Source organism: Mixophyes fleayi, chromosome 1 (assembly GCF_038048845.1).
Source record: "Mixophyes fleayi isolate aMixFle1 chromosome 1, aMixFle1.hap1, whole genome shotgun sequence".
Taxonomy (NCBI): domain Eukaryota; kingdom Metazoa; phylum Chordata; class Amphibia; order Anura; family Limnodynastidae; genus Mixophyes; species Mixophyes fleayi.
Genome location: NC_134402.1, coordinates 213,521,196 through 213,546,808, shown reverse-complemented (window position 1 = coordinate 213,546,808; position 25,613 = coordinate 213,521,196). Strand labels below are relative to the sequence as shown.

Genomic DNA, 25,613 nt, shown 5'->3' with positions numbered 1-25,613 from the left:
CCTTGTCTCGTCTCTAGTAGCACGGCTTTCCGCGTGGGAGACCTTTGAATGAATACACTGCTTACAGCAAGTAGATTGAATGTGCTGGTTGGAAGGCACAGCTGCTCTCTAAGGCTTTTGATCCTTTTGTATTTAACAGTGGACTCATTCAAAGTTGTCCAGGGTGTCCAGCCCAGGAAAATTACCATTATCTATAGAAGAATGGGTGAGTTTCTCAAGAAATGCAGGGATATCTAAATTGGGAACCGCGTGGCTCTTCCAGTTGTGGAAGGGGATTAATATTTTTAAGAAAAAAATGGCTGGTGTTTTACCTCAAATGTAGTGACCTCCATCACAGGAATATATTTACTTAACTTATACCTATGGGCAAAGATGTATTATTGATGTTGTATTGGCATTATATTATTAAAGTGTATAATAGCGTTGCATTATAATATTATATAGTATTATCTTTATAACATTTTGAAACAATTATGACTTTTACTAGGTTTGGGCAATAAAGGTTTGAATTATTTATTGTCTTTTTTACCAATTCACAGAAGAAACTGGTGCATCAGCTGTTAGTACTTTGTTAAATGGACACATGCAAAAGGTGAGTGACATAATGTTTTTGTTTAGCAGACTCACTTGACTATGCAAACAATCATTTTTTCTTTCAGGGTCCCATATTTATTAACTTGGATTCTCTCTTTTATGGTACATTGTTGCATTAATTCAGTCTGCACTATGTATACATATTTAAAACCTGGCAAGACTAATCAGTGGACTTATTAGGAGTACTACTTTTTCACAAATGAAGTAACAGCTTTAGACACATGATTGGGGCTTAATTCCAATCAGATATTGAAATGATACTCAAACAGCATTTTACAGCTTACAAACTAATCCATAAAATGCTATGTAATTGGTCTCATTCCCCTCCCCATTATCTCTGTCTTGGGTAGAGATTGAGTCTAATTACCTCTCACTGTCCTCTCTGTCCTGTATTTGGGGCCTGTATACATGAATGAAATCCACTCTAGTCAAATCATCTCCCAACCTGAGTTTTTCATCTAAGATCTGGGAGACTTGCAGATCCCATGTGAACATACACCCATTCTCCCTCTATAGTCTACCCCTGTGGGGAAACCCTGACTGCGAACGAAATTCCGCTCTCAATTTTTGGAATATTTCTCTGTCCTACCACTGGGGGACACTGCGTTACCTTGGGGTATAGTAGGTGGGACTGGAGTTAGGCACTTATAAACTTGTTTGTTCCCCTGACTCCTCCCACACTATGCCCCTCCTCTGTAGCTGACTTCAGTTGTTGTAAGTGCCTTCTGGAGACAGGTCACTTCTGTATAGGCTCCTGCCTATATACTTAGTTTAGTTTTAGGTTTCATGTTTTTATTTTATTCCTTTTTGCAGGTGCAGCGTGGGGATCCAGCCTAAGTCCCAGAGTGGGTGAACAGCCTGTCAGGTTTACTTCACCCGGGTCCCCGCGCAAGGTAAGAAGCAGCCTGCCTCTTACTTGCACCATTGCCGGCAGTCTCCCCCTAGAAATGAGCAGTTGGCCCTCTTATTGTAAGTCTGCCATAAGGGCAGCATATTGCAGAAGCCACGGGAGTGGCTACAGTTTATATGTGTGTGTATATGTATATATATATATATATATATATGTGTATATGTATATATATGTGTGTATATATATATATATATATATGTGTGTGTGTATATATATATATATATATATATATATATATATATATATATATATATATATAGTTTAACGGCCATATAGATCGGCCGGGGCCCTTAATTATTTATCAGGCGGGAGTGAAGCTACAATAGCCTCTCCTCCCCCCGCGGACATGCCGGCAAGGTTCCCCGCCTCCTTCCCCCTGTGGGCAGCGAGCGGGGGGACAGGGATGCAATCGCGCTGCACTAAAGGCGATTAGTGCAGTCATGCTCCCCGCAGCCTGGGCACTTTAAAATTGGCGGTGGATGCTTTGTTAAAGCCGACTGACATACTTTGTATGTGCAGTTCGGCGGCGCGTGGAGGCGGCCATCTTGGGGACGGATGGAAGTCTGAACTCCCTCCCCCTTTCAGCTACTAAACACAGACGGCGCCCATGGCTGGAGGTTGTGCCAGACAGAGACATCGGGCTGCACGCTGAAACCCCTCTGCCTTCAAAGCTGCCGGTACCTCTGTATTGTTTTTAATTTGTTTTTAATTTGTTTGCTAAACAAAAGTTAACTTGTTCAGTCTTTTTGAATATAGACTAGGACTGTTTTTCTCACTTGGTGTCTAATTCCTAGAAACTTCCTGGTATATATCCTAGAGGAGTTTCTATGCTGCATTGAACCTCTAATATATATAAAGGGCTTGTTATTGCAACTTGTGCCTTTAATTTTCACTGTGTCTGCAGCAGAGTTCCCAAGTTTAATAGACATTGTTTGTTATGTCTGTACTAGGATATACAGGTGCTCTATGCACGTCTGGATTATCTTTTGACCAGCCTATCCAGAATGCTCTGTATGCACACGTATGTGTGTTTTTGTGTGTATATATATATATATATATATATATATATATATATATATATATATATATATGTGTGTGTGTATAGGTATATGTACCACACAATGTATTTAGTTAAAAGAATATATATTATGCTGTATGCTTTACCAAGGTAAGAATCAGCATTTGCATGTTGCAATGTGTATATAATTAAGGTGCCCAAAACATATCATACAGATGTATTTGGTCTCGCCTATAATTCCATTGCGTTTTGGCTGGAAAAACTCCCCCAATAGGAGATTTCCGTCTGTACTGACAATAATTATGTACAAATGACGAGATTCATTTATATTTCCTTACCCTTTGCTTACCATTGTCTTAGGTGTCAGAGTACCTCGTTGGTACACCTGAGTTGCATTATGTCTGTACAAAATGGATATTTTAATATCGCCTTTTCTACAGCTTAGCCCGGATGCTCTCGGTGTAGCTTATGAGACTTAGCTTGGCGAACAAGGTGCATCCACTTCGGTGACTGCAGCAGTTCTGCGGATGTCAAGCTGGGCTAAATCTACGGCAGCATCAATGGCCTAGGGTCTACAAACAGGGTGTTCCCATTTCGGTGTGAGCAGTTTTGCAGAAACAGGTCTGGCCTAAATCACTGTCGCCTCGGGTGGTCGAGCGCATTAAGGTGATTTTAAAAGTCCGAAATGGTACGTGAGTATACCCTTTTTTATGCTTCTACACAGGTTTACACTGTGTTGGTTAAGCCCCTACACAGCTTATATCTGTCCGCTAACACAGAAGCGGCATTCCACTATTCAGGTGAAAAACCATCTGAAAAGAGACGCTGTTGTTCACCATCTTCCACAGATGGGCAGGTTTTTATTTCTCACTGTTGTCACAGTCAGGATTCTCACTAGAGGATGTCTATTTCGATCTTGGTTTTACTAACAAGAACATTATTCCCTCTGGTTTCACACACACGAGGTGGATTATTCCGGCTTAAACTTTACACAGTTTTAGCATTGGCAAAACACCAGTCTTTATTTCATTTGGCAATCTAAGCCTTAGTGCCACCCTATTGGGAAAATGTTTTTCCTCATATATTTCTCTCGGTGTCTGTCTTTTGACAAAAACCAGGGAAACGGTAATAGACTAGCCAGATTTTCATCTTCCCTCCCTTTCATGTCAGAGTGAATACAAGGGAAGTAATCCCGGCTGGTGACGACCCTGTGGTTGTTCAGTTCTTACTTTGCTATCCCTGGCGGGAGCTGACTAAAGAGGTTTTTCCTACACAGAGCAGGAGCTGGTAGAGTGGTTCTCTGACAGAAGTAGTTCTCTAACCTTTATTTACATTAAGGGTTACTGGGGTGGTTTGTATTCACCCAGCGGAGTCATAGCTGGTAGTAATATAGCTATCCAGCTATGATAACACTAGTTTGTCACAGGCTTACAGGACTACGTTCCAATATTGGAACTCTCAATTGGCACTATTACAAACGAGTATTCAAAGGCTTCTGGCGGTGGGTGTGCTTTCTTTTATTTTTATGTCAGCGACACTAGGCCATGATGTTTACGTGTTCAATACGTTCATCTTTTCTGTTGATCTAAGGTCAGGGTACCACATTCCAGGTCAGGCCTAGCCTTACAGGGGTACTTTATAGTTTATGTACAGTGGCTGTCAGGTAAACATCCATAGGTCTGGGGGGCATCCCCCGTACATGGAAGTTTTTTATTACAACCAACGCTTAGCTTATAGCTAGATGTTTTCAGCCAGAATATTATACTTGCAGCCTCTCAGCAAGCAGCAGGGGTTGCATTATTGAGTTCGCAGGTGGTCACTTTAGACCTTCCCAGGTCTTCGCTTATTCTACCACACCAGAGGTGTTGGCTTCTGCCTCATCTTCTAGAATGGAACATTCTGTATCTTCCTACCGAAGAACACGCTTGTCTCTCTTCTACTCGGTGCCAAAATGTTCCTGGCAGAATTTCCTTTCAGTAACATGAGTTTGTTTTATAAAATAGGATACCAAGGTTCTAGTGAATCATTGGCTCTCCTCATCGGAACATCTCCCATGTCTCAACAGGGAGATTCTCATCAAGGGAAGCTGTCTTCCTTGTTTTGGACGTGCATAGCATCCCTCTGCCCTGATCCACTGGTTTACCTTTCGGGTGGTGCTTAGCCACACTGATTTTTGAGTGGGTCAGTTGTCCTTCTTGTGCAGGGGGTCAGGAAACCTGTAGAAATTCGGTCTCATAATGCAGGGCTGTTTTATATTTGTAGCATTTCTGGAATACCCATATCCTAATTGCAGGATAGGGGTCGACCTGTGTATGGTCGGAGGGGTGTGCTTTGTGACATACTATGGGCCAAGTGAGTCCAACGTATTATTATTGAGTGCCGAATGCCTTAGCAATCAGTCATTTACCAGATAAAGTGGGGCACTCCAGGATTAATTCCTTTGTGCTTTCCTGGTTAGGTCATAGGGCTCTCCGAGAGGGAGCCCAGGTTCTTTTGACATGTTAACCTGTTTTGTCTGTCGGTTCTCAATCTAATGATCCTCAAGTGGATTTGTCCATAGCCAAGTCGGGTCTCCCTAGAACTTAGGGAGTGTACATGTTATTTACAGGTCCCATTTCTTCATGGGTGTTCAAGAGTTTCTAGGAGGGGGCGCATCCCAGCTAGTCTGGTAGTCCGCCATGTGTCTTGCAAAGCAGTGTTCTCCTGGTTTAGGGGACTAGCGTTGACGTCCCTCTTTTTTCCGGTCCCAGATCGGCCTCATTTTGCTGTTCGGCCCTTTTTGATTTCCATCATCTAGTTTGACGCTGTGGCGTCGGACGCCCAACATTTATGGCCTGAGAGCCCTTACAGGGAAATGGTTGCTACCTAAAATACAGCTGTAGAGCTGCTTCTTCAGCTGTTTCTTTGGGCTTGGAAATATATTCGGTTGGTGTAAATTCCTTGAGTTTTACACGTCCCATTCAGGAATCTTTAAAGGGTTTTCTTTTCTAGCTGGCTCCGATTCAGGTCTCCGCCTTACTCCCTTTAGCGGCACTTTCCGTGGCTCTCCGGTTAGCTCACCGGAAGGTTGTCTTACTTAAGGGGGTTTCTTCAGGCTTTGGTTGGTCGCATATTTCCAGGGAGTCTAATTGTCGTCATTAGGGGGCTTGCTTCAGCCTCCGGTGACTCTCTGAATTTTTTAAGCTGTTAACTCATGGTAAGAGTGCTCTCTTGTATATATGACGGCCTTACGTTGTCCGTTCTCTATATGAGTGCTTCCTCAGATATCGCTGAGTTTGTTAAGCCGTTTAGCTCATTGTATGAGTACTCCCTGGTATATCTGAATGATTTAAGCACTGTATCAGTACTTCCTTAGATATAGCTGATTGGCTTAAGCTGTTGAATCAGTGTATATGGTGATCTTTTGGATATCACTGAGTGGATTGAGTTGTTGGCTCAATGCAGGCTGCTCCCTTGACTATCACATCTCATAGGGGATCCGGGGCGAGAATGTGTATGGCTCTTCCTCATTTTATTTCCCAAAAAATTAGTGGCGAGTTGTACGAGGCATTATTGGTTCTGACATTTAGTGCCTGCATTCCACTAACACAGGGATTGCGGTATATCATTCTTGTGCCTCTTCTTTGTGTGTAACGTTTCTCCAACGGGAGATTGTTTGTGCTCTTGTTCGCACAGTTCCTGTTTAGGAATTTTATGCCCGTTAGCCTCTCTAGCGCTAAAGAGTGTAGGGGGCAGGGTCTAGGTGGTCTCTTGCCACTGCATCACGACCAACATTCTGTCTGTACCCTTCTGCAGGATCCAGTGACTTGTACAGTGCACTCTCCAGGAAGGTTGCAGCTTTTTGTACGGCACAACAGCGTCATTCAATGGCGCAGTTGTACAGAGTGGCAGCGTCTGTTTCTGCTGCATGTTGTTTTCTTTGTTGCATGCCTTTGCATTCACAAATGCAGGGTTTTGGCCACAAAATATTGCGCACAGCCGTTCCAGAGCATTCCCGCCCTTGGACACAGCTTTGGTAGCTCCCCAAGGTAACACAGTGTCCCCCAGTGGTAGGACAGAGAAAAGAGGATTTTTACTCACCGTAAAATCAGTTTCTCTTACTACACTGGGGGACACTGCCCGCCCTCCCTTGCTCTGAAAGTAGTGCTATCTTTGGTGTTGGTTTCTAAATTGCTTCTTCTCTCTTCCTGGCTTGGTTATACAAAACTGAAGTCGGCTACAGAGGAGGGGCATAGTGTGGGAGGAGTCAGGGGAACAAACAAGTTTATAAGTGCCTAACTCCAGTCCCACCTACTATACCCCAAGGTAACGCAGTGTCCCCCAGTGTAGTAAGAGAAACTGATTTTACGGTGAGTAAAAATCCTCTTTTTCAGTTTAAACATTTTGTGGGGTCTCTTCAAACAGAGCCCCCTTCCTGCCTATTTACCATTTTGAGCAGTTATGTATTTTCTCACCCCTTCAAAGGGACAATTTATACAGTATATGGACAAAAGTATTTAGCCACACCTGGTAATTATTGAATTGATATGTTTCAATCAGACCCGTTGCCAGAGGTGTATAAGCAGATGTCACTGAGAGGCTTTATAAAATGGATCTGCTCTTGTGCGCTGCCCTCCTGAAAGTCCATGAGACTAATGTTTAATAGTGTCACTCAATGGGCACTGTTAATAATGACTGAAATGGGAATAGATGAGTTAAAGGTACATTAATTCTTAATAGGTGCACTCATAATTTAATCGGACACCAATGATTGTATCAGGTGCTAGTGGGCAACGGTGGTATATTGAGGACAGGAAAACCCTCCCCCACACATATTTTATCCTTAGTCAGACCGATACAGTAACTGTACATCATGAAGCCCCTTTCCCACTCTCAGCTTCCACATAAGCTTGTGCCACTTTGTACCAATATAAGAAATACAGCACCAGGGGAACAAATAGCCTGGTAGTCACATGCGGCCTCCCAGAATAGGAGTAATTTTTCCTAGTCTTTCATCTTCCTAGTGATTATGATATCACAGAGTAAGCACAATTTATATACATAGGGGTAAATTTACTAAACCTTCTAAAATGGAAAAGTAGAGTTGTTGTTCAAATAACCAATTAGACTCTAGCTCTCATTTTCTAGAATGTACTAAATAAATGTACACGTAAATGTAGACATGTACACATGATACAATACCTAAATCAAAACACTCCAACATTTCAGTTATTAAAAGATATTAATATATTAAGAATAGATAATGAATTGTAAGATATCATTTGCAGCAATATTATAGTTATGGCTACACTATGGCTACGCTCTTGCTCCAGCTACTCTGTAGCTGGAGCAAGAGATATGGCAGAAAAACAAGTAACTTTGAGACTCTCAGAGCTTAAGTTTGGCACACACCTACTGTACATTGAGTATGGCAAAACGCCCCTTCCCCGCCCTGTTCAGTCCCTGAAATTGTAGTCTGGAGTAAGTGTCCTTTGCGTTTGAAAACCTAGCAGACAGGGTTGCGTTTACTGACATATGTTACTGGGCATGTGCAGAGTGATTTTGCGCACAATACGCTTATGAATCAGGGCCAGAGTGGCAGGTGCTTGATGATACAATTTACTGAGGTGATTACTAACATAATACAAGAGGACAGATCACTGCCTACCACAAGATATCAGCATCATCTTCTAAAATAAATTGCACACTCCAGTTATGTAATCAGGTTGTACTAATCTGCTCATTTCAAACCTTGGGACAACCCAGATGAACAGTAAATGAAGCCAGGTCCCTGAGTGTTTGTGTATCGTGGAAAGGACTCTGGTGCCAGGAGGGTTAATACCCAGCGCCGGAGGATTAAATCACCGGTGCTAGGCACAGTGTTAAATGTTAATAATGAAAATGTATTGCTTAAAATAAAAATGTACTTAATGGTGTGCGCTATGGTGCTGGGTAGGTAGTGCCTAGTGCCGCAGCATATAAGTGGTTGAACATATATAAAAGGCATGTATAAAAGTGTAAAAGCATATTTAAGTAAATTAATAAATGTATATATGATGTATGGGCACTGCAGCGCCGGTAGCTAGCCGGTGTGCAGCGCCGGTAGCTAGCCGGTGTGCAGCACCAGAGGGGTCAACTCCCGGCACCAGGCATTGGGAGTGGTAACTGCGTGTATTTTAAATGTATATTTGTGAATGTCTTGTAAAACTAAATAAGTGCATAAGTGCATAATTTATATGTAGGAATAAAATGTGCACTTACCTGTCCATGGTGGTCGAGCGTTGGTCTCCCCCAGCAGCCAGCTTCAGTTGCTGCCGAAGTGTCTTGTAATGCAATCTCCTGGATTCAAATGAATCCAGGAGATGCAGTACCTCCTGGGGGTCCCAGGAAGCAAAGCTGCATTCTGGAGTTCAAAGAGTTTCAGGTGGCGGCAGGGCAGGGACTGCTGCCCCAGATCTGGCTGCCTTCCCCCTGGCAAAGATTTCAGCCAGGGGGTAGAGCCAGAGCCCCAGTGCAGCAGGAGTACCTGGAAGTATTTATGGGCGGGAGATTTAAAAGATAAATCTGGATAATGAGACTTGTAGTTCACGGTATCTCTGGGTTCACTATAAACCTACAACACAGGCACATTTCTTGGGCAAATATTAGCATTGAATTAATGCCACTTGAAGATGGAATTACCCTCTAAAAAGTCCAAAACAATCAATAATTCACACCACCTGGTGCTGTCTCATGTTTTTATACACTACATGGACAAAACTATTTGTCCACACCTGTTAATTATTGAATTGAGGTGTTTCAATCAGACCCATTGCCAAAAGTGTATAAAATCAAACACCTAGAAATGCAGTCTCCATTTGCAAACATTTGTGATACAAAATCGGTTATAAAAAGCTCAGTGACTTCAAGCATGGTACCGTAATAGGATGCCACCTTTGCAATAAGACAGTTCGTGAAATTTCATCCCTGCTGGATATTCCACGGTCAACTGCAAGTGATATTATTAGAACAGAAAAGTGTTTAGGAACAACAGTGATTCAGCCATGAAGTGGAAGACCACGTAAAATCACAGCAGGGTCAATGACTACTAAGGCGCATTGTATGTAAAAGTCACCAACGCTCTTCTGATTCCATAGCTGAAGCGTTCCGAACTTCCACTGACATTAATGTAAGCACAACAACTGTGTGGTGGGAGCTTAATGGAATGGGTTTCCATAGTCGAGCAGCAGCATGCAAGCCTCACATCACCAAGACCAATGCCAAATGTCCGATGGAGTGGTGTAAAGCCCACTGACACTGGACTGTGGAGCAGGGCAAACGTGTTCTGTGGAGTGACGATGCACGCTTCTCTGTTTGGCACTCAGATGGGTGAGTCTGAGTTTGGCGGATGTCGGGAGAACCTTACCTGCCTGACTACATTGTGGCAAATGTGAAGTTTGATGGGGGAGAAACCAATGGTATGGTGCTGTTTTTCAGTGTTTGGGCTAGGCACCTTATCTCCAGTGAAGGGCAATCTTAATGCTTCAGCATACCAAATCATTTTGGACAATGCTATGCTTCCAACTTTGTGGCTACAGTTTGGGGAAGGCCCTTTTCTATTCCAACATGACTGTGCCCCAGGGCACAAAGCAAGAACTACAAAGACATGGTTTGATGAGTTCGGTGTGGAAGAAGTTGACTGGCCCGCTCAGAACCCTGACCTCAACCCCATCGAACACCTTTGGGATGAACTGGCACGGAGATTGCCAGCCAGGCCTTCTCTTTCAATATCATTGTCTGACCTCATAAATGCTCTACAGAATGAATGGCACAAATTCCCACAGAAACACTCCAACATGTTGTGGAAAGCCTTTCAAGAAGAGTGAAAGCTGTTATCACTGCAAAAGGGGGAACAACTCCATATTAAAGTATATGTATTTAAATACAATGTCATTACAGTCCCTGTTGATGTAATGGTCAAGAGGTCTGAATACATTTGTCCCATAGATTGTAAGCTTGCGAGCAGGGCCTTCTCACCAGTTTGTTTATCAGTTCACTATGTTTGTCCCCAATTGTAAAGCGCTACGGAATATGTTGGCGCTATATAAATCAATGATGATAGTGTAGTTTGCTCCTTGACGTTATATTGACTCCAGGAAAAAGCATGAGAGGGAATGGTAGAAGGACGGTGGCCCCTCTCCGGAGGGGAGCTCCATCCCGACACTGATTAAGGAAAATACATATAAAGTTTATTATAAGTGATATTACACCTCTCAGAAACGTCCCAAAATGTAATGGGACCAACAAATAAATATTCATGTTGTGCCACATAGATGTGCCCCCAGTTTTTTTATTAATGCCACACAGATTTTCCCCCAGTGCATATTAAGCCTCAGACTTACCATCCAGATACTCTGCATGCGCATCATTCTTTCCACAAGGGAACTTTGGAGCTGCTTCACTAAATCAGCCGAAAATGACAGAAACAGAACTGTAGCAGCACCTCCATTTGGGCCATCTTCAGCTGCTTTTGTAAGGCAGCTGTGGAGCTCCGGCATATCAGCCAGAAGGGGTCCATGTGCCACGTCTGGCACGCATGCCGGTGTTTGACAACCCTTAATCTAGCTCCTCTGGCTTTTGGCATGGTTGTGCTCAATTAGGCTCATTTATACACATCTGGTGGTCATGCCCAAAAATCTCCTTTTGGGACTGGTTCAGGTCCCTCCTCACTCCTCCCATGTCCCGTTCGCAAGGAGCCCCTGGACTTTTCTCCTCTTCTGTCTACCCCCAGAGGCTGTTAAGTACTCTGCAAAGTTGGCATCCCATATCCTTGCGGCCAATCGATGTCTAATTGCCAAGATATGGAAACAGAGCCACTGCATGGAAAAGATGATAAATTCTACCAAACTTGGGCACCCTGTCTTATCCTTTAATTCTTCTTTTTTCTCCTGAATCTTTCATTTTGCACTTGTCTGGGATTCTTCTGCCTCACCCCTCCATATGAGCCCTTTACCTAACAACATGTCTTTCTTTTCTTCCTTTTCTTGAAGATATGCTCTCCACCCGTGATGATTATTTTTTTTCCTCGCTGTAAAATCAATTTCTCTGAGACACAGTGCCCCCTCCTCTCTCTCTGGCTGTTCTGTTTATTGTTCTTGTTCTAGGTATTCTGTTACTCCTAGTTAGGACCTTCTTTCTGGGCTTTATTATAAAAGTGAAGATGGCTGTGGATTGGGGAACATAGTTGGGGAGGAGCTACCTTCAACATGTTTAGTATTAAAGAACCTTGGTTCCATTACCAACTACTATACACCATTGTCGCAGTTACTTCCAATAAACTCAGAGATGGATTTTACAGTGAGTAAAAAATCCTCTTATGATCATGTTAAATATTGCATTATAATATAATAGGTCCCTTAATAAACTAACTTTAAATTGTTTGAAATACATATTCATAAATAGTGTCAGCAGATATTGGTTTGGGCTCAGTGTAATTTGTAAATCTTAACGATTATAATTAAGTATAAACATATTATTGTGTCTTTCATAACATTGATATTATATTATTTTTTTGCTTTTTTAATTATATTTACTTTGAATTCAGCAACAGAAGGTATCATTATTTGAAAAGCCTTAGTTTTGTAAAAGCAGGGATATGAAACACAATATCTTGGTGCATCTTCTGTTGAAGTTCTGCAAATTTATACACTAGGTTCTATTGGCTGCTATTGTTGCCATCTTGTTATCAGAGTGCTAATTCTACTGTTTGTCCAGGTTTAGTTTGATCCAATGACCTTCACCCATTGTAGATCAGCTAAGTAGGTATTTAATTCTAATTTTATTTATTTATTTTTATTTTTTATTTTTTTTAAATCTGATCCGACAGATCTGTATGTTATCTACGTAGGACTGGTAGTTTAGATTGTGATGTTGGAATATTTTATCTTGTTATGTATGAGAGTCTCCTTATTGTATCTTAAATCCACTTGTTTAATCTTCTCTTAGTGGTGTATGATGAGATTCTTCAATAACTGGTTTTACTCAAAACCAATATGTGTTTGAAATCAATGTAGCAACAGTCTTCACAAATAGCTTTCTTGAGCAGATGTCAGCAATTGATAATAATTTCAGCTCAGCTGTGTGAGTGAAACTAGATGTATAATCAGTGCAGAGATGTAGTGTCTGCACATTACGATATCCAGTCTTTTAGCAAATGAGTCTCAAATGCATGTAGGTTGATATTGAAAGTAAATGGCTGTCACAAAAAGCGGCTTTAACATATAGTGCAAAATCTGGTACCGTTTATTTTAGATCCAGCAATCTTATAACCGTGGTACGCCTACTCAATGTACCTTCTCTCTCTGTGCACCCACTGACTCGCTTGCTCCCCTTATTCAATGGACTTCAATCACGCTGAGAGCCGTTGTTCCCAAAAGCCTAATTCCGCTCCAGTGAATAGGTAGCTCTTATATCGGACAAAATACAGGAATAGTATAACGGGATTATGGATGACCCAGAGTACTCTCCTATCTAACGTGTATCATCACAAGTGATTTCTTCAGAGGGCCGATCATTAGAGGTCTCTTTAAAGATATTGCTGTTTTAAATTTAGCTGTCAAAGTTGCCGAATATCGGCGAGTTGCAGGAAGCGCAGCATAATACATTTACCCCCAGATGCTTTACAGGATACATAATGGCATAGGGGAGACTTGCATCATAACTTGCACCTCTGTGCCGTGAACAGTGCTTGTTATCTTCAATAAAATATGCATTCTTTAATGCAGAGGAGGACAAAATCACAGGATCTCTTAAGAAGCTATGGAAGATGAGTATCAATTGTAATAAATAGAAATCACTCCCATGAGTTATATGTAAGAAAAAAATATATTTTTTTTTTAGGTGCATTGACTCAGTGACCTGATTTTTCTAGTTCTACTCTAATTTAAAGCGCCTTTCTACCTAGCTAAGAGAAATATAGCTTTACATTTCCTTTAATTTAGTTTCCAGATACAAGAAATATTGGCAATCATTTACAATTATGGGTGGTCCATAAATTTGTGGAGAGAGGGACAATATATTCTTTTTACCATTTAATGTCCCAGTAGAGCATCAGGGTATTTAAAATAAAATTACATCTTGGTCACTTCATACAAACCGATTTTATGTTAATATTGCAACAAGTTCTTAAAACTAATTTTCAAAATTAGTTTTATTTTATATTTTATTTTTTACTGCCAAAATCTTTTTATTATATTTTATCTTCTCTCGCCTCACTCGGATTGTTGCTCACCAAGCTGAAACATTGCCTATCTATCTCTACAGACTGGTGATTCCCTGAGTGATGGATTTTCATCTTTTGATGTTCCTATTTTTACAGAGGAGTTTTTGGATCAAAATAAAGGTGACCCCTATTAGTTTATTTATTTTGATATCTCTGTCAATTGAGGTTGATATCCCTAAAGAGCATCCATCAACAGGAGGATATGAGGTTTCATTAATGTATAATTCACTTATTAACTGATAAAAATGTTTTTTTTAAAAAAAAAAAGATTGCTTGTCAGAGTCTGTAGGTAGCACACTCAGTATGGTAATAACGAAATTTCTTTGTCTGACCCCTTTCCTCTATGGCAGTGTTTCCCAAACCCAGTCCTCAGGTATCCCTGACAGTGCAGGTTTTCCAGGTCACAGGTGAAACAATTATACCACCTGTGGATCTTTCAAAATGTGTCAGTCAGTAATGAATACACCTGTGCTCCAGCAAAGAAATATGGACAACAAGCACTGTTAGGGGGTCCTAAGGACTGGGCTTGGGAAGCACTGTTCTATGGCAGTCCTTCGGGTGCTCTAAACCAGTGAGCACCACTAGAAGTTTTAACACAGCGAGGAGGGGTCGGTTTGCAAAAGACACAGTTCTGCCCTATACAACCTCTTTCATCACTTGAGAGTCCTGTTGGGCAAACCTATGTCTCTCCAGTGCTGGCCCACTCTTTCTGCATTTTCATTTGAGTGCTCAATTTGACAGATCCCTCAGTAGCTCAGATCACACAACTCAATGTACCCTCTGCTTATCAGCCTAGTTTGTGTTCTAAATTAATAAAGTCCTCCAGGTGATGGGTGCTCTTCAAACGGAGAATATAAACTTCTGTGAGGTTATACTTAAATATTGATGAGCTCTATGACTTAACTGTATTCCTCATTAGTATTTCATAATGTAGAAAGGTTATAAATTTAAATGGAAAAAAAAGTCTTCCAATATGTCATTGTTTTCCTTTATGCATTTAATAATATATAGGTAAAACTACACTTAAAATAGAAACCTATCTGGGGATTATCCATCTGCTCTTCCTGGACAAGAAGCTGTTGCATGGCAAAGAGGAACATCTAATTTACGCTGTACATTATGCAACAATACACACAATTTTTAAATGCCATAAGTAATTTACAGAGCCAGCAAAACAATATAATTGCCAAGTTTTGACTTTGTGTGTTTTTAATTTATACAATCAAGAAGGCATAGTTGCAAATTAACACACTGGATATAGCTGCATAACTGGCAGTTCATTATAGTCAGGTGCTACTAGCCTTGCATTTGGTGAAACATTAGTGTTAAATCAAATATGGCGGATATTCAAGACAGATATTGATTAGATGTATGACTGGCTAATCCTAACAAGCAGGTGCTACTAGTTTTGCAAGCATGTAAATCTAATATTGTGGATGTGTGCTGGCTTTTCCTTGTGCAGTGAGATCTACAACACCAACATTTAGCTGTTTTTGTTTGCACCCATGTGCATACAATATGCAATAAGCAACTGAACTGATGCAACGTTCTAAATAGCTCACATTGCGTTCTTATTTCTTAACCTAGGAGACCATTTGTCTCTTTGACCATGCCTAAAAGATGCACAGTATTTAAATGTTGTTATTCCTTAGCAAAAAGACTAATAAGGCTAAAATATGTACAAATATTCTGCCTAAAGTCCGTGAAGCAGAGCTAAGGAGATTGCGCAAAATGAACATGGAGTTTGAGGAGCAGAATACTATCTTGCAGCGACACACTGAGAGTATGAATAGTGCCAAAGAGAGGCTGGAACAGGAGTTGGCACTGGAGGAAAGGCAAACAATGGTTCTTCAGCAACAGCTACAAACAATCCGACAGATTTTACTAACAAGTTTCTCCTCGCTACCAATTCCAGGTTAGTAAATTGTTAAAGAATTATGACCTATATAACTTTGTTTCAAATGACTTCTCTGACAAGCTACCCAGAACCATTGTGCACCTAATTGACAAGTTTCATGTCCTTTAATGGATAGCATGGCACTCTTAAAATTAGAAATAATTTGTAGCAGAATGGTGATTGTTTCACTGTTCATGCAGGTATTTGTTGTGGTTTGTATATTTCTTTGTTTTTGTCTTTTTTTTTTTTTGTCTTTTTTCTTTCCTGTTGAGAAAGCGGCAATGCCCGGTCCTACTACCTGTATAATGTAAATGAATGTGGGACCAGGCATTACCGCTTTAAAAGCGCCGTTTGCAGTCTCGCCATTAGTAGTGACGTGATTTCTCAGTATACAGATTTCGGAAAGTCGCTATTGAGGTGTGCAGGTCATTTGTAGTTCCGGATATACTGGCAGTCTATTATACGGTCAGTGGATATTTTAATGTGGTCGCTGTTACAGTCTTCATGATTTTTTTGTTGTTGGAATGTGTGCCAGAATTATCAGTGGCGCTAAAGTGACTACCGCCGCTGTTTCCAGGGTGAGACAAATTTTATTGTGTTATCCAGTCTGAAGAGTGAGTACATCCAAATTTGAGTGAGGGAAGAGGGATAATCAATGAATTTGACCCATAAGTTTAATGTGTAGTAAATGGTGGGGGAGGAGTATGCCGAGGCTGGTCTATAATCCCTGAGTAGCTATGGTAGGGAATGCAGAGTGTGTCTGAGTAAAGGCATTTTCAATTTTTAGCTTTTTTTTTTTTGATGCCTTACCAGGAAATAATGTGGTTATCTCTCAATATGCTAGGTATAAACAACATATTCTTCTAATTAAAGAAGAGATCTTGGGAGAGTCAGGAGACTTCCATTTAGAAGTGATCAGGCAAGCAGATGTGTCTAATCAATTTATTGGCATATTTCGAGACATCTTGAACTGGAGCCTTTAGGAATTAGGATGAACAAGGCTGAGAGATTCTAATATGGTTTTGTGGCAGGAAGGAGACCCATATAGATATTGGCATGCAAAACGCTGTGCTTGAACATATTGGAAGAGGTGATAGCTAGAAAACACAAAATGTGAACAGACCTCTGCAAAATTGGGGAAAACTCAAAACAGGCTAAAAGCAATATTTTTATTGATCCAAGTTTCAAAGCACTTACCTGGGGAAAAGCTGAATTAGTCCAAAGAGGGATGATCATTGAAGCCAATGAAAGAAGAGAGAGAATTTTAGTTGTTCCAAATGCTGCAGGAGAAAGAGAACGTTGATAGTTCTCTATTGATTGGGGGATGTGAGCAATGAGGTATCCTTAGTATTGTGGGGAGACATATGAAGTCTTTTTTTTTTTTTTTTTTTTTAAACTCTTTATTTTTGACATCAATGCAGATATAACAACAACATTGGCAGACAGGAAAAGAGGAAGAAGTAATAAACCTTATAAAATAGTACAAAATCTGAAAATACAACAAATTTAACCTTTATCGTGATGTTTCTTTTACTTTTTCTTTCCCCTTTTTCCCTTTACTCTTTTTTTTTTTTTTTTTTTATTTCCCTTAATATAAAAGCTTTTCTATTTTCTTTCCTTCTGGAAGAAGGAAAGAGGGGAGGGGAGAGAAAGAAAGAGGAATAGAGAAAAGGGATGAGGGAAAAGGGAAAAAGAGGTTTGGTTGATTGCCGGAAGGGAGAGCGACCAGCGCATCCAACCTTCAGGGAGCGACAGGTCTCAAGGGATAAGCTAGTGAGTAGTTTGGGGGAGAATTGGTGCCCACCCTCGAGTTGAACTTTGGATGTGTTAGTATCAAGAATAGACCATACCAGAAAGAAAAAAGGGGGGATAATGTAGGGGCGTATAAGGCCAATATGTAAAAGTGGTGCAAATTACTGAGTGGCAGGCATAGGAGACTTGTGAAAGGCGTACCAGGGGTCCCATATCTTATGAAAATTGGTAACTTTATCATGGAGGAGACTTGTGATGTATTCCATTGAGGCTATATACCAAACCCGGTAGGTTATGCATTTGGAGGCTCGGTGGGCAAGGGTACTTCCAGTCCTTAGCTATTTGGAGGCGCGTTGCAGAACATATATTTTGTACAAGCTTATTACTGTACTTGTTGAGAGATTTGAACCGAGAGCATAATAACATAACCATTGGGTCCGGGTAGACCTCGATCTCCAGAATTTTAGAGATATAATCGGAAACCTGGACCCATAAATTGGAAATGTAGGGGCATGTCCACCATATGTGGTAAAAAGATCCCACCCCACCACAGGTCCTCCAGCAGAGATCTGACGTACCTGGATAAATTTTGTGGAGTCTCGTGGGCACCAAGTACCATCTCGTATAGACATTGAATGTGTTCTCTTTAATCGATGTGTTAATGGAAATCTTGGAGATCCTGTTTCTGAGCCGGGACCATCCCTCCTGATCCAAAGTTTTGTCAGTGTCACATTCCCAAGCGGTCTCAAATGATTCAATGGGACTACTTTCTGGCTTTAGTTAAACATGATAGACCAAGGATATCCGCCCCTGGGCTCCATCTTGGTTGATACAGCACCTCTCAAAGGGCATGGGGCTTATGTAGTTTGGTTGATCTACAATTGGATAATATAAAGCCTCTAATTTGATTTTTATCTTAGATCAGAGAAGGATTGGGGAGCGAATTCCCCTAGAATATGGATAAATTGAGTAATCCCCGCTTTTTGCCATGGTGTTGCGTAATATTTGATGTTACTGGCTAGGAAATCTGGGTTGTGCCAGAGCGGTGTGAGAGGGGAGGGATACAAGGTAAGTTTCCATCTCTTATGTAATTTGTCCCATAGATCAAGAGTGAATTGTATGTTGGGGTGAGAGTAGACTGAGGCCGGCCTCTGACTGCGGGGGAGCCAAGGTAGTGAGCTAAGAGTGTGATCTGGTGTGAGTGCGTTCTTGAGATCGACCCATCTCTTAATCCCTGAGGACGTCTGCCAAGAAATAATATGGCTAAGGTTGACGCGTGATAATATTGATCAAAGAGCGGGAGTCCACATCGTCCTGATTGTGAATGTTTGGCTAGACAAGATCTTTTAAGTCTCTATTTTTTCCCCTGCCAAATAAATCTGCCACAAATTAATTGGAGATTCGCCAAAAACGCTCCTGGGACTGGTATGGGCAGTGTCTGAAACAAGTATAGGACTCGAGGTAAAACATTCATCTTTATTACATTAATTCTGCCAAACCAGGAGATAAATAACGGGTCCCATTTTGTGAGGTCTTTTTTTTTATGAAGTCTAAAAGGAGAGTATAATTAGTGTGGAACAGTTGTCTGTATTCTTTAGTAATCTGGACCCCTAAATAATGTACTGCTTTAGGCCGCCATTGGAATTTAAATGAAGACTCTAAGATACTTTTAACTGTGTCAGATGTTTGAAGCAAGAGAGCCTCCGATTTGGAGTTATTTATTTTATAGTCTGACAGATCCATATTCTTTTAGCTCCTCAAGTAAATTTGGAAGTGAGATTAGGGGGTTGGAAAGTGTCAGAAGGACGTCATCGGCAAATAGTGATATTTTAAAATGTCGTGGGCCAATCCCAATCCCAGTGATATCTGGGTTTCGCCTTATGGCAGCAGCTAAAGGCTCGATGCACAATGCGTACAGTAAAGGTGACAGATGGCAACCTTGTCTTGTGCCGTTAGCCAGAGAGAACGTGGGGGACAATAATCCATTCGTCAAAACTTGACGAGGAGGGGCGATGATATAAGGCCTGAATGCCGACATGAATTCCCCCTTCAGACCAATTGAGGGTGATTGAGGGTGCTGAACATAAAAGGCCATGAGAGCCTGTCAAATGCCTTTTTGGCATCAAGGGCTAGGACAACTGTAGGGATTTTGTTCTGATTAACATGGGCTATGATGTCTATGGTGCGTCTAGTGTTGTCCAGGGCTTGCCTAGAAGGGATGAAGCCTACTTGGTCCGGGAACACCAGGGTCGACATATAGTTGTTTAACCTATTAGCCAGTACCTTAGCGAATAGTTTTACATCTGCGTTAATTAATGAGATAGGGCGATAATTAGAACAACTAGTCGGGTCTTTATTTGGTTTGGGGATGACCACTATGGTGGAGCGGGTAGAATCTTCGTGAAATTTACCACCTTGTAATTTGTTATTAAATAAATGGGTCAGTTGGGGGACAAGCTCTTTAGAGAATGTTTTGTAGTATAACATCATGAAGCCATCAGGGCCGGGGGCTTTAGAATTTTTTTATGATTTCAAGGCTGAGGTAACTTCCTCACCGGTAATTTCCTGGTTTAGGGTTGTGATCTGGTGGGGGGACAAAGTGGGTAGTGAGCATTTGTCTAGGTATGATTTGATGGTCTGGGGAGGAGCTTCTGGGACATGCTGGTCTTTGTGGAGATTATAAAGCTATTCATAATAATTGTGAAAGATGCCATTAATGACCCTGGGATCGTAGGATATATTCCCCTTCTTGTTTCTAATTGAGGTGATTGTTTGGGATGCCCTTTTAGATCTTATTCTATTGGCTAAAAGTGTGTCAGCCTTATCCCCCTTCTCATAGAGGGATTGGTTGAGCCACCGGAGTTGACGTTCAGTCTTCTCCGCCAGTATTGCTTAAATTCCCCCTCTAATTTTTTGCATCTGCTGCGCAAGTGAGCGGGAGTTAGATTGCTTATGCTGTAATTCTAAGATTTTAAGTTGAGAAGATAGATTTTTGTATGTCTCATTACGCTCCTTCCTACGGGAAGCAAACTGAATAATATCTCCTCGAATTACTGCTTTATGGGCTTCCCAAATTGTAGGGGTTGAAATTTCTAGGTTAGTATTAGTATCAAAATATCTTGTTATTGCTTCAGCTATTTGCTCTATGAAGTGCGGAAGTTTAAGCAGGGTCTCTTTTAGCCTCCAAGATGTTCCACCCCGGGGTTTCTGAAAAAGGTCGACCGAGAGGGAAAGTACAGAATGGTCATTCCAGGTGTTAGGAATTATGTCGGCCTTCTTTATGTGTTGGAAGAGATTAGTACATCCCATAAACATGTCTATTGGGGAATAGGATTGGTGGGGAAATGAATAGAATGTGTAGTCCCTTGAAGAGGGGTAAAATGCTCGCCAGTTGTCAAAAAGGCCGGCCTCAGTCGTTTGCTTTTGTAAGTTTTTAGTTTTTTCCGATGCTAGTGAAAAGGGATGTCTAGGTGTTGATCTGTACATTGAAGGGGACATAACTGTATTGAAGTCACCCCCCAAGAGGATCAGACCTTTACGTGAATGGTGTAGTTCTGAGAAGAAATGTGTAAAAAAAAAGCCGCCTGACCTGTATTAGGAGCATAGATGTTAGCGAGGGTTATGTCAAGATGCCCAATCTTTCCCGTTAAGATCAGAAATCGTCCCTCGGGGTCGTCCCTGATCTCTGACTTGACAAAATGAACAGCGTTACGGAGTAAAATGGCCACCTCGTTTTTCTTTATGGGATGAGAGGAGTAGTAAGCCATGGAGTGTCTTCTAGAGGACAAGGAGGGATGGCCGCCAGCCTTGAAGTGGGTCTCCTGTAGAAAAATGATATCACCTTTTAGTTTATGCTTAGTGTGGTGCAGCATAGAACGTTTTTGTGGGGTGTTTAGCCCTTTAACATTGAGAGAAAGAGTTGTAAATGATATAACTGGCTTGTGAGATTCCAAACTAGCTTGAGAAAATTATGCCCAGCAAGTAAGGGGGGATACTAAAGAAAGAAGGAGGCAGAGTAAGTAAAAGAAAAAGAGTGCAGGAAAGAAAGAGAAAATAGAGATAAAGAAAGATAATAAGATTTAAGGTGTGAGAGGATAGGGGACCAGGCTCAGTCCTCACAGGCAGAGGGAGAGCCCACAGGTGGAGTGCCTAAATACCAAAATAAACTAAAGTTAGGTAAAATGAACCTATACAATTATTTAAACTAAGGCATGAGGTGCGGGAGTGCGTTAAAATTTTGTAAATCCAAATAGAAATTTAGAACTAGAAGTGTATAATTCCCGAAATAGGTGGGTGCGCGGCCATATCTGTCTTGCGGAATATCTTGGTATAATTAATTATTGGTGAGATGGGCAACCAGGAACGGCTGCAACTACGGAACAGTAAAAGGAATCTCAACATGAACAAACCCGAGTAAACATTTGTAAACATAGCATAAGAGAAATAACAGAATAAGTAAGACAAAACAAAACATAACATTATGTGGATTGGAATTGAGGTTAAGCATTAACATCCTCTCTAGTGAGGAAGTCAGAAAATCAGATCAAGGAGGTTGTTGTCCAGGTGGGGTTTGCGAGTCCCCTCAAGAGGAACGATCAAAACAATAAAGGTTCAGCCTATGGATCAAGTCTTTCCCTTCGTTGGGTGTGCGGATCGATTCTTGATGAACTTCCACTTCGACTGTCAGGTGAAAAGGGAATCCCCAACGGTATTTATAGCCGTTTTCTCTGAGGTACGAGTCACGTCCCTAAGGTCACGACGTTTAGCAATTGTTGATGGAGCGTGGTCTTGGAACACTTGTATGCGACTACCATCAAAGAGAGTGTAGGAAGAGTTCCTGACTGCGCTGGATATAAGGTCCTTGGTCTTGAAGGAAAGGAGGCGTAGGATCACGTCACAAGGGGGGTCAGAATCCTTCGGACAAGGTCTCAGGGCTCTGTGGACCAGTTCTATCTATATTGGATGGCTGGATAGCGTGGGATCCAAAAGTAGAAAAGAACTTGCACACATACTCTTCGAGGTCCTTGGGTTCAATAGTTTCAGGGATGTTACATAGTCGTAGATTGTTGCTGCGTTTTTTCCATGTCTTCCATTTTGTCTCCTTAAGAAATCGTTTTCTTTTAATAGGAAGTCCAAGTCCTGTGAAGCGTCGTTTTGGAATTTGAGTGAGGGCTCCATCTTGTTTTGTAGGACAGATGTTCTTTTAGAAATTATGACCATTTCTGTTTTGAGGTCCCCTATTGCTTTCTGTAGATCTACTGAGAAGGCGTTGGTATGGTCTGATGAGTCTCCATTGTGTGTGCCTGATGAGTCTCCATCATTGTGGGACTCCTGGGGAGAACGAGGAGGAGAGGATGTGCATGTTTTGTCTTGTTGAGAAAAATGCTGTGTAATTTCTCCAGCTGTGCCCTGGCAACCTCTACCTGCAGGCTTATTCATGCTGAAGATTTTATCTCTGGCTGGCCACTCGACCAATAATGAGAGTATAACAGACAGATGGAGAACAAGTCCAGATGGGTTAGGTGAACATTGGCTGTATTGAACGGTTTAAATAGTAGAAATGTAAGTTCCACGTAAGATCAGCCTCCGGATTTGTTCCTTACATTAAGTGGGAACCCGATTGTGATACACTGTATTTGTAATTAATGTGAAGCATACCGTGTGGGGCCAAGTTGCAGGCAGCTGCTAAGCTTTTGAATAGGGATCCTCTCTCTGATATCTTGCAGCTTTGAGTGAACCTTGGGTTAAGAGGCTGTATGTTAATAGACTGCTAGAGGAATTGTTGATTTTGTGCTCCTCCGAAGTGGTGCCTGCGCCTAAAACGTGGCCGAATGATGGGGGATATTGTGGGTATGTGTCCCCTTACTTGATGTGTCCAGAGATTACCCCTTCGCCGGCGCATCTTTGTGTCTCGATAAAATGCCGGCGTCCACAGCCTTCCCAGCAGGCCCCACAGCGGATAACCCACCGGAAGAGAAGGTGGTGATGGCGGCCGCCGTTTCCGGTCTGGAGTGGACAATCTTGTTCGAGCCTGGGGTGGCGGGGGAACCTCCGTCTGAGTCGACTACCCACAGATGTAAGGTAATAGGCTTAATAGGGCGACGCCCGCTCCCCCTGTCGCTGCCGGGTATCGTATCACGCCCCCACCAGGAACCAAACATGGTCTCCAAGCCTGCGTCCCCTGTCTGGTGGTCTGCGGCGTACAGGAGAGCGCTCGGTCTGGTCCAATTCAGCAATTCAGGATCTCCAATATAAGAAACAGGACAGTGGGACCCTTCAGGCACGTTCCCACTCCTCCTAGGGCCACCAACCGACCAGCTTCTCTCATCCCACAAACCAACAAAAGGTGTTATTTGGGTTTTGTGGAGTTATTTCTGGGATAAAGCAGAGTTTAGGAACAATTTTCGTAGAATTTGTGAGGAGCTCTGGTTCAACACGACTTCTCCTGATAGTTACCAGGCCACGCCCGCCCATATGAAGTGTTTTAAGGTTGCTTCAATGTGAACCCAAAGTGTGTGTCATGGGCTACCATGCATTCCAATGCACTGATTTAAATGGAAACATAATAATATTACTGTAGTTCTGTAAGGCTGGTCATTTATCTAGAGGGTGTATTTTAACGCTGGATCTCCTCTCAGCCTGAATGAATCAACATAAAATATATGCGATTTGAAGTTCTTTGAGGAATCTCAAAATGACTCTAACCCAGTGTTTCCCAAACTTTTGTAGTTCATGGCACCCTTAGAGTCTCCAAATTTTTTCAAAGGCACCCCTCCAGAATAATTACTGAGCAGTCCTGTTTTAGAAGTAGTTTGGTCAAAAAAATTTAATACGTATTTAGGTCAGGACAGAAATACTTATTTAGTTGTATGCAAAAATGCCCCCTCTACATCCAGACACACTGCCCCCTCTGCATCCAGTCACATTGCCCCCACTGCCATCTCTCACGCTGTCCCCTCTCACTGCCCTCTGTCACGCTGTCCCCCTCCTCTGCCCTCTGTCCCCCTCCTCTGCCCTCTGTCACACTACCCCCTCTGCATCCAGGCACTCTGCCCCCTCTGCAGCCCTCTGTCACGCTGCCTCCCTCTGCAGCCCTCTGTCACGCTGCCCCCCTCTGCAGCCCTCTGTCACTCTGCAGCCCTCTGTCACTCTGCTGCCCTCTGTCCTCCTCCGCTTCCCGCTGTCCTCCTCCGCTTCCCGCTGTCCTCCTCCGCTTCCCGCTGTCCTCCGCTTCCCTCTGTCCTCCTCCGCTTCCCTCTGTCCTCCTCCACTGCCATCTGTCCTCCTCCGCTGCCCTCTGTCCTCCTCCGCTGCCCTCTGTCCTCCTCCGCTGCCCTCTGTCCTCCTCCGCTGCCCTCTGTCCTCCTCCGCTTCCCGCTGTCCTCCTCCGCTTCTCCCAGCCATAAAAAAATGAAAGAGCACATAAACTTACCAATCCGCCGGGCGCCGGGACCCAGCAGCCTCCTCTCTCCCGCATCTGTCACTGTCAGTGACAGCTGCGGGAGAGAGGAGGCTGCTGGGTCCCGGCGCCCGGCGGATTGGTAAGTTTATGTGCTCTTTCATTTTTTTTTTGGCTGGCCCGCGGCACCCCAGTGACAGCGCCGCGGCACCCCTGGGAGCCGCGGCGCACAGTTTGGGAACCGCCGCTCTAACCCCTAGTTTAAAAGAAATATAGGAAACTGGGCAACAGATTCATTTTCTCCATCGTATGTAGTATTTATTCCAAGTTAATAAGTCCTATTTAAGCACCTGGGCCAGCGGGGAGAAGTTAACCATTTTAGATCTTCATAACTTTTGGTGATGTAAATCACAATATAGTTTATTTTATTAGGTTTTCATTGAAAGTTAAAAATTAGCTTGAATAGTTATTGTAACTGGACTGAAACGTTAAGGACTAAAAGTTTGGTTTTATCAGAACAGATGTTATATAGTTAAAAAAGATCCATATGTATGAATTTGTGAAAATAGGTTAGGAGAGAGGTTACAGGGAGCGATTGAGTGAAAAGTCTATTGTTCGCAAAGCCTAGCGATGTCTGAGTTGGCTCCGATTCTAGTCACTAGAGGCTTTATGATAACGGTGAAAATAAATGGGGAACGCAAACAGCACTGCTTGGTGCGATTTCAAATTTGGTAATGGTCTGTCAAGAATCTTTGGACAGAGGCATATGCTGACGGATTGTGGTATAAAGCTAGGAGCCCTTTC

At 42.3% G+C, this 25,613-nt stretch overlaps 1 protein-coding gene across 2 annotated transcripts in view; it reads left to right on the top strand.

The window, feature by feature from the left end:
* Positions 1–25,613, top strand: part of HMG20B (high mobility group 20B) — a 115,398-nt gene that overhangs the window by 33,622 nt on the left and 56,163 nt on the right. For both annotated transcript variants that reach the window (XM_075204908.1, XM_075204903.1), the window contains exons 6-8: positions 540–592; positions 13,803–13,881; positions 15,461–15,676. In XM_075204908.1, the coding sequence (XP_075061009.1) occupies positions 540–592; positions 13,803–13,881; positions 15,461–15,676 (348 nt within the window). The remainder of the gene's footprint in view (positions 1–539; positions 593–13,802; positions 13,882–15,460; positions 15,677–25,613) is intronic.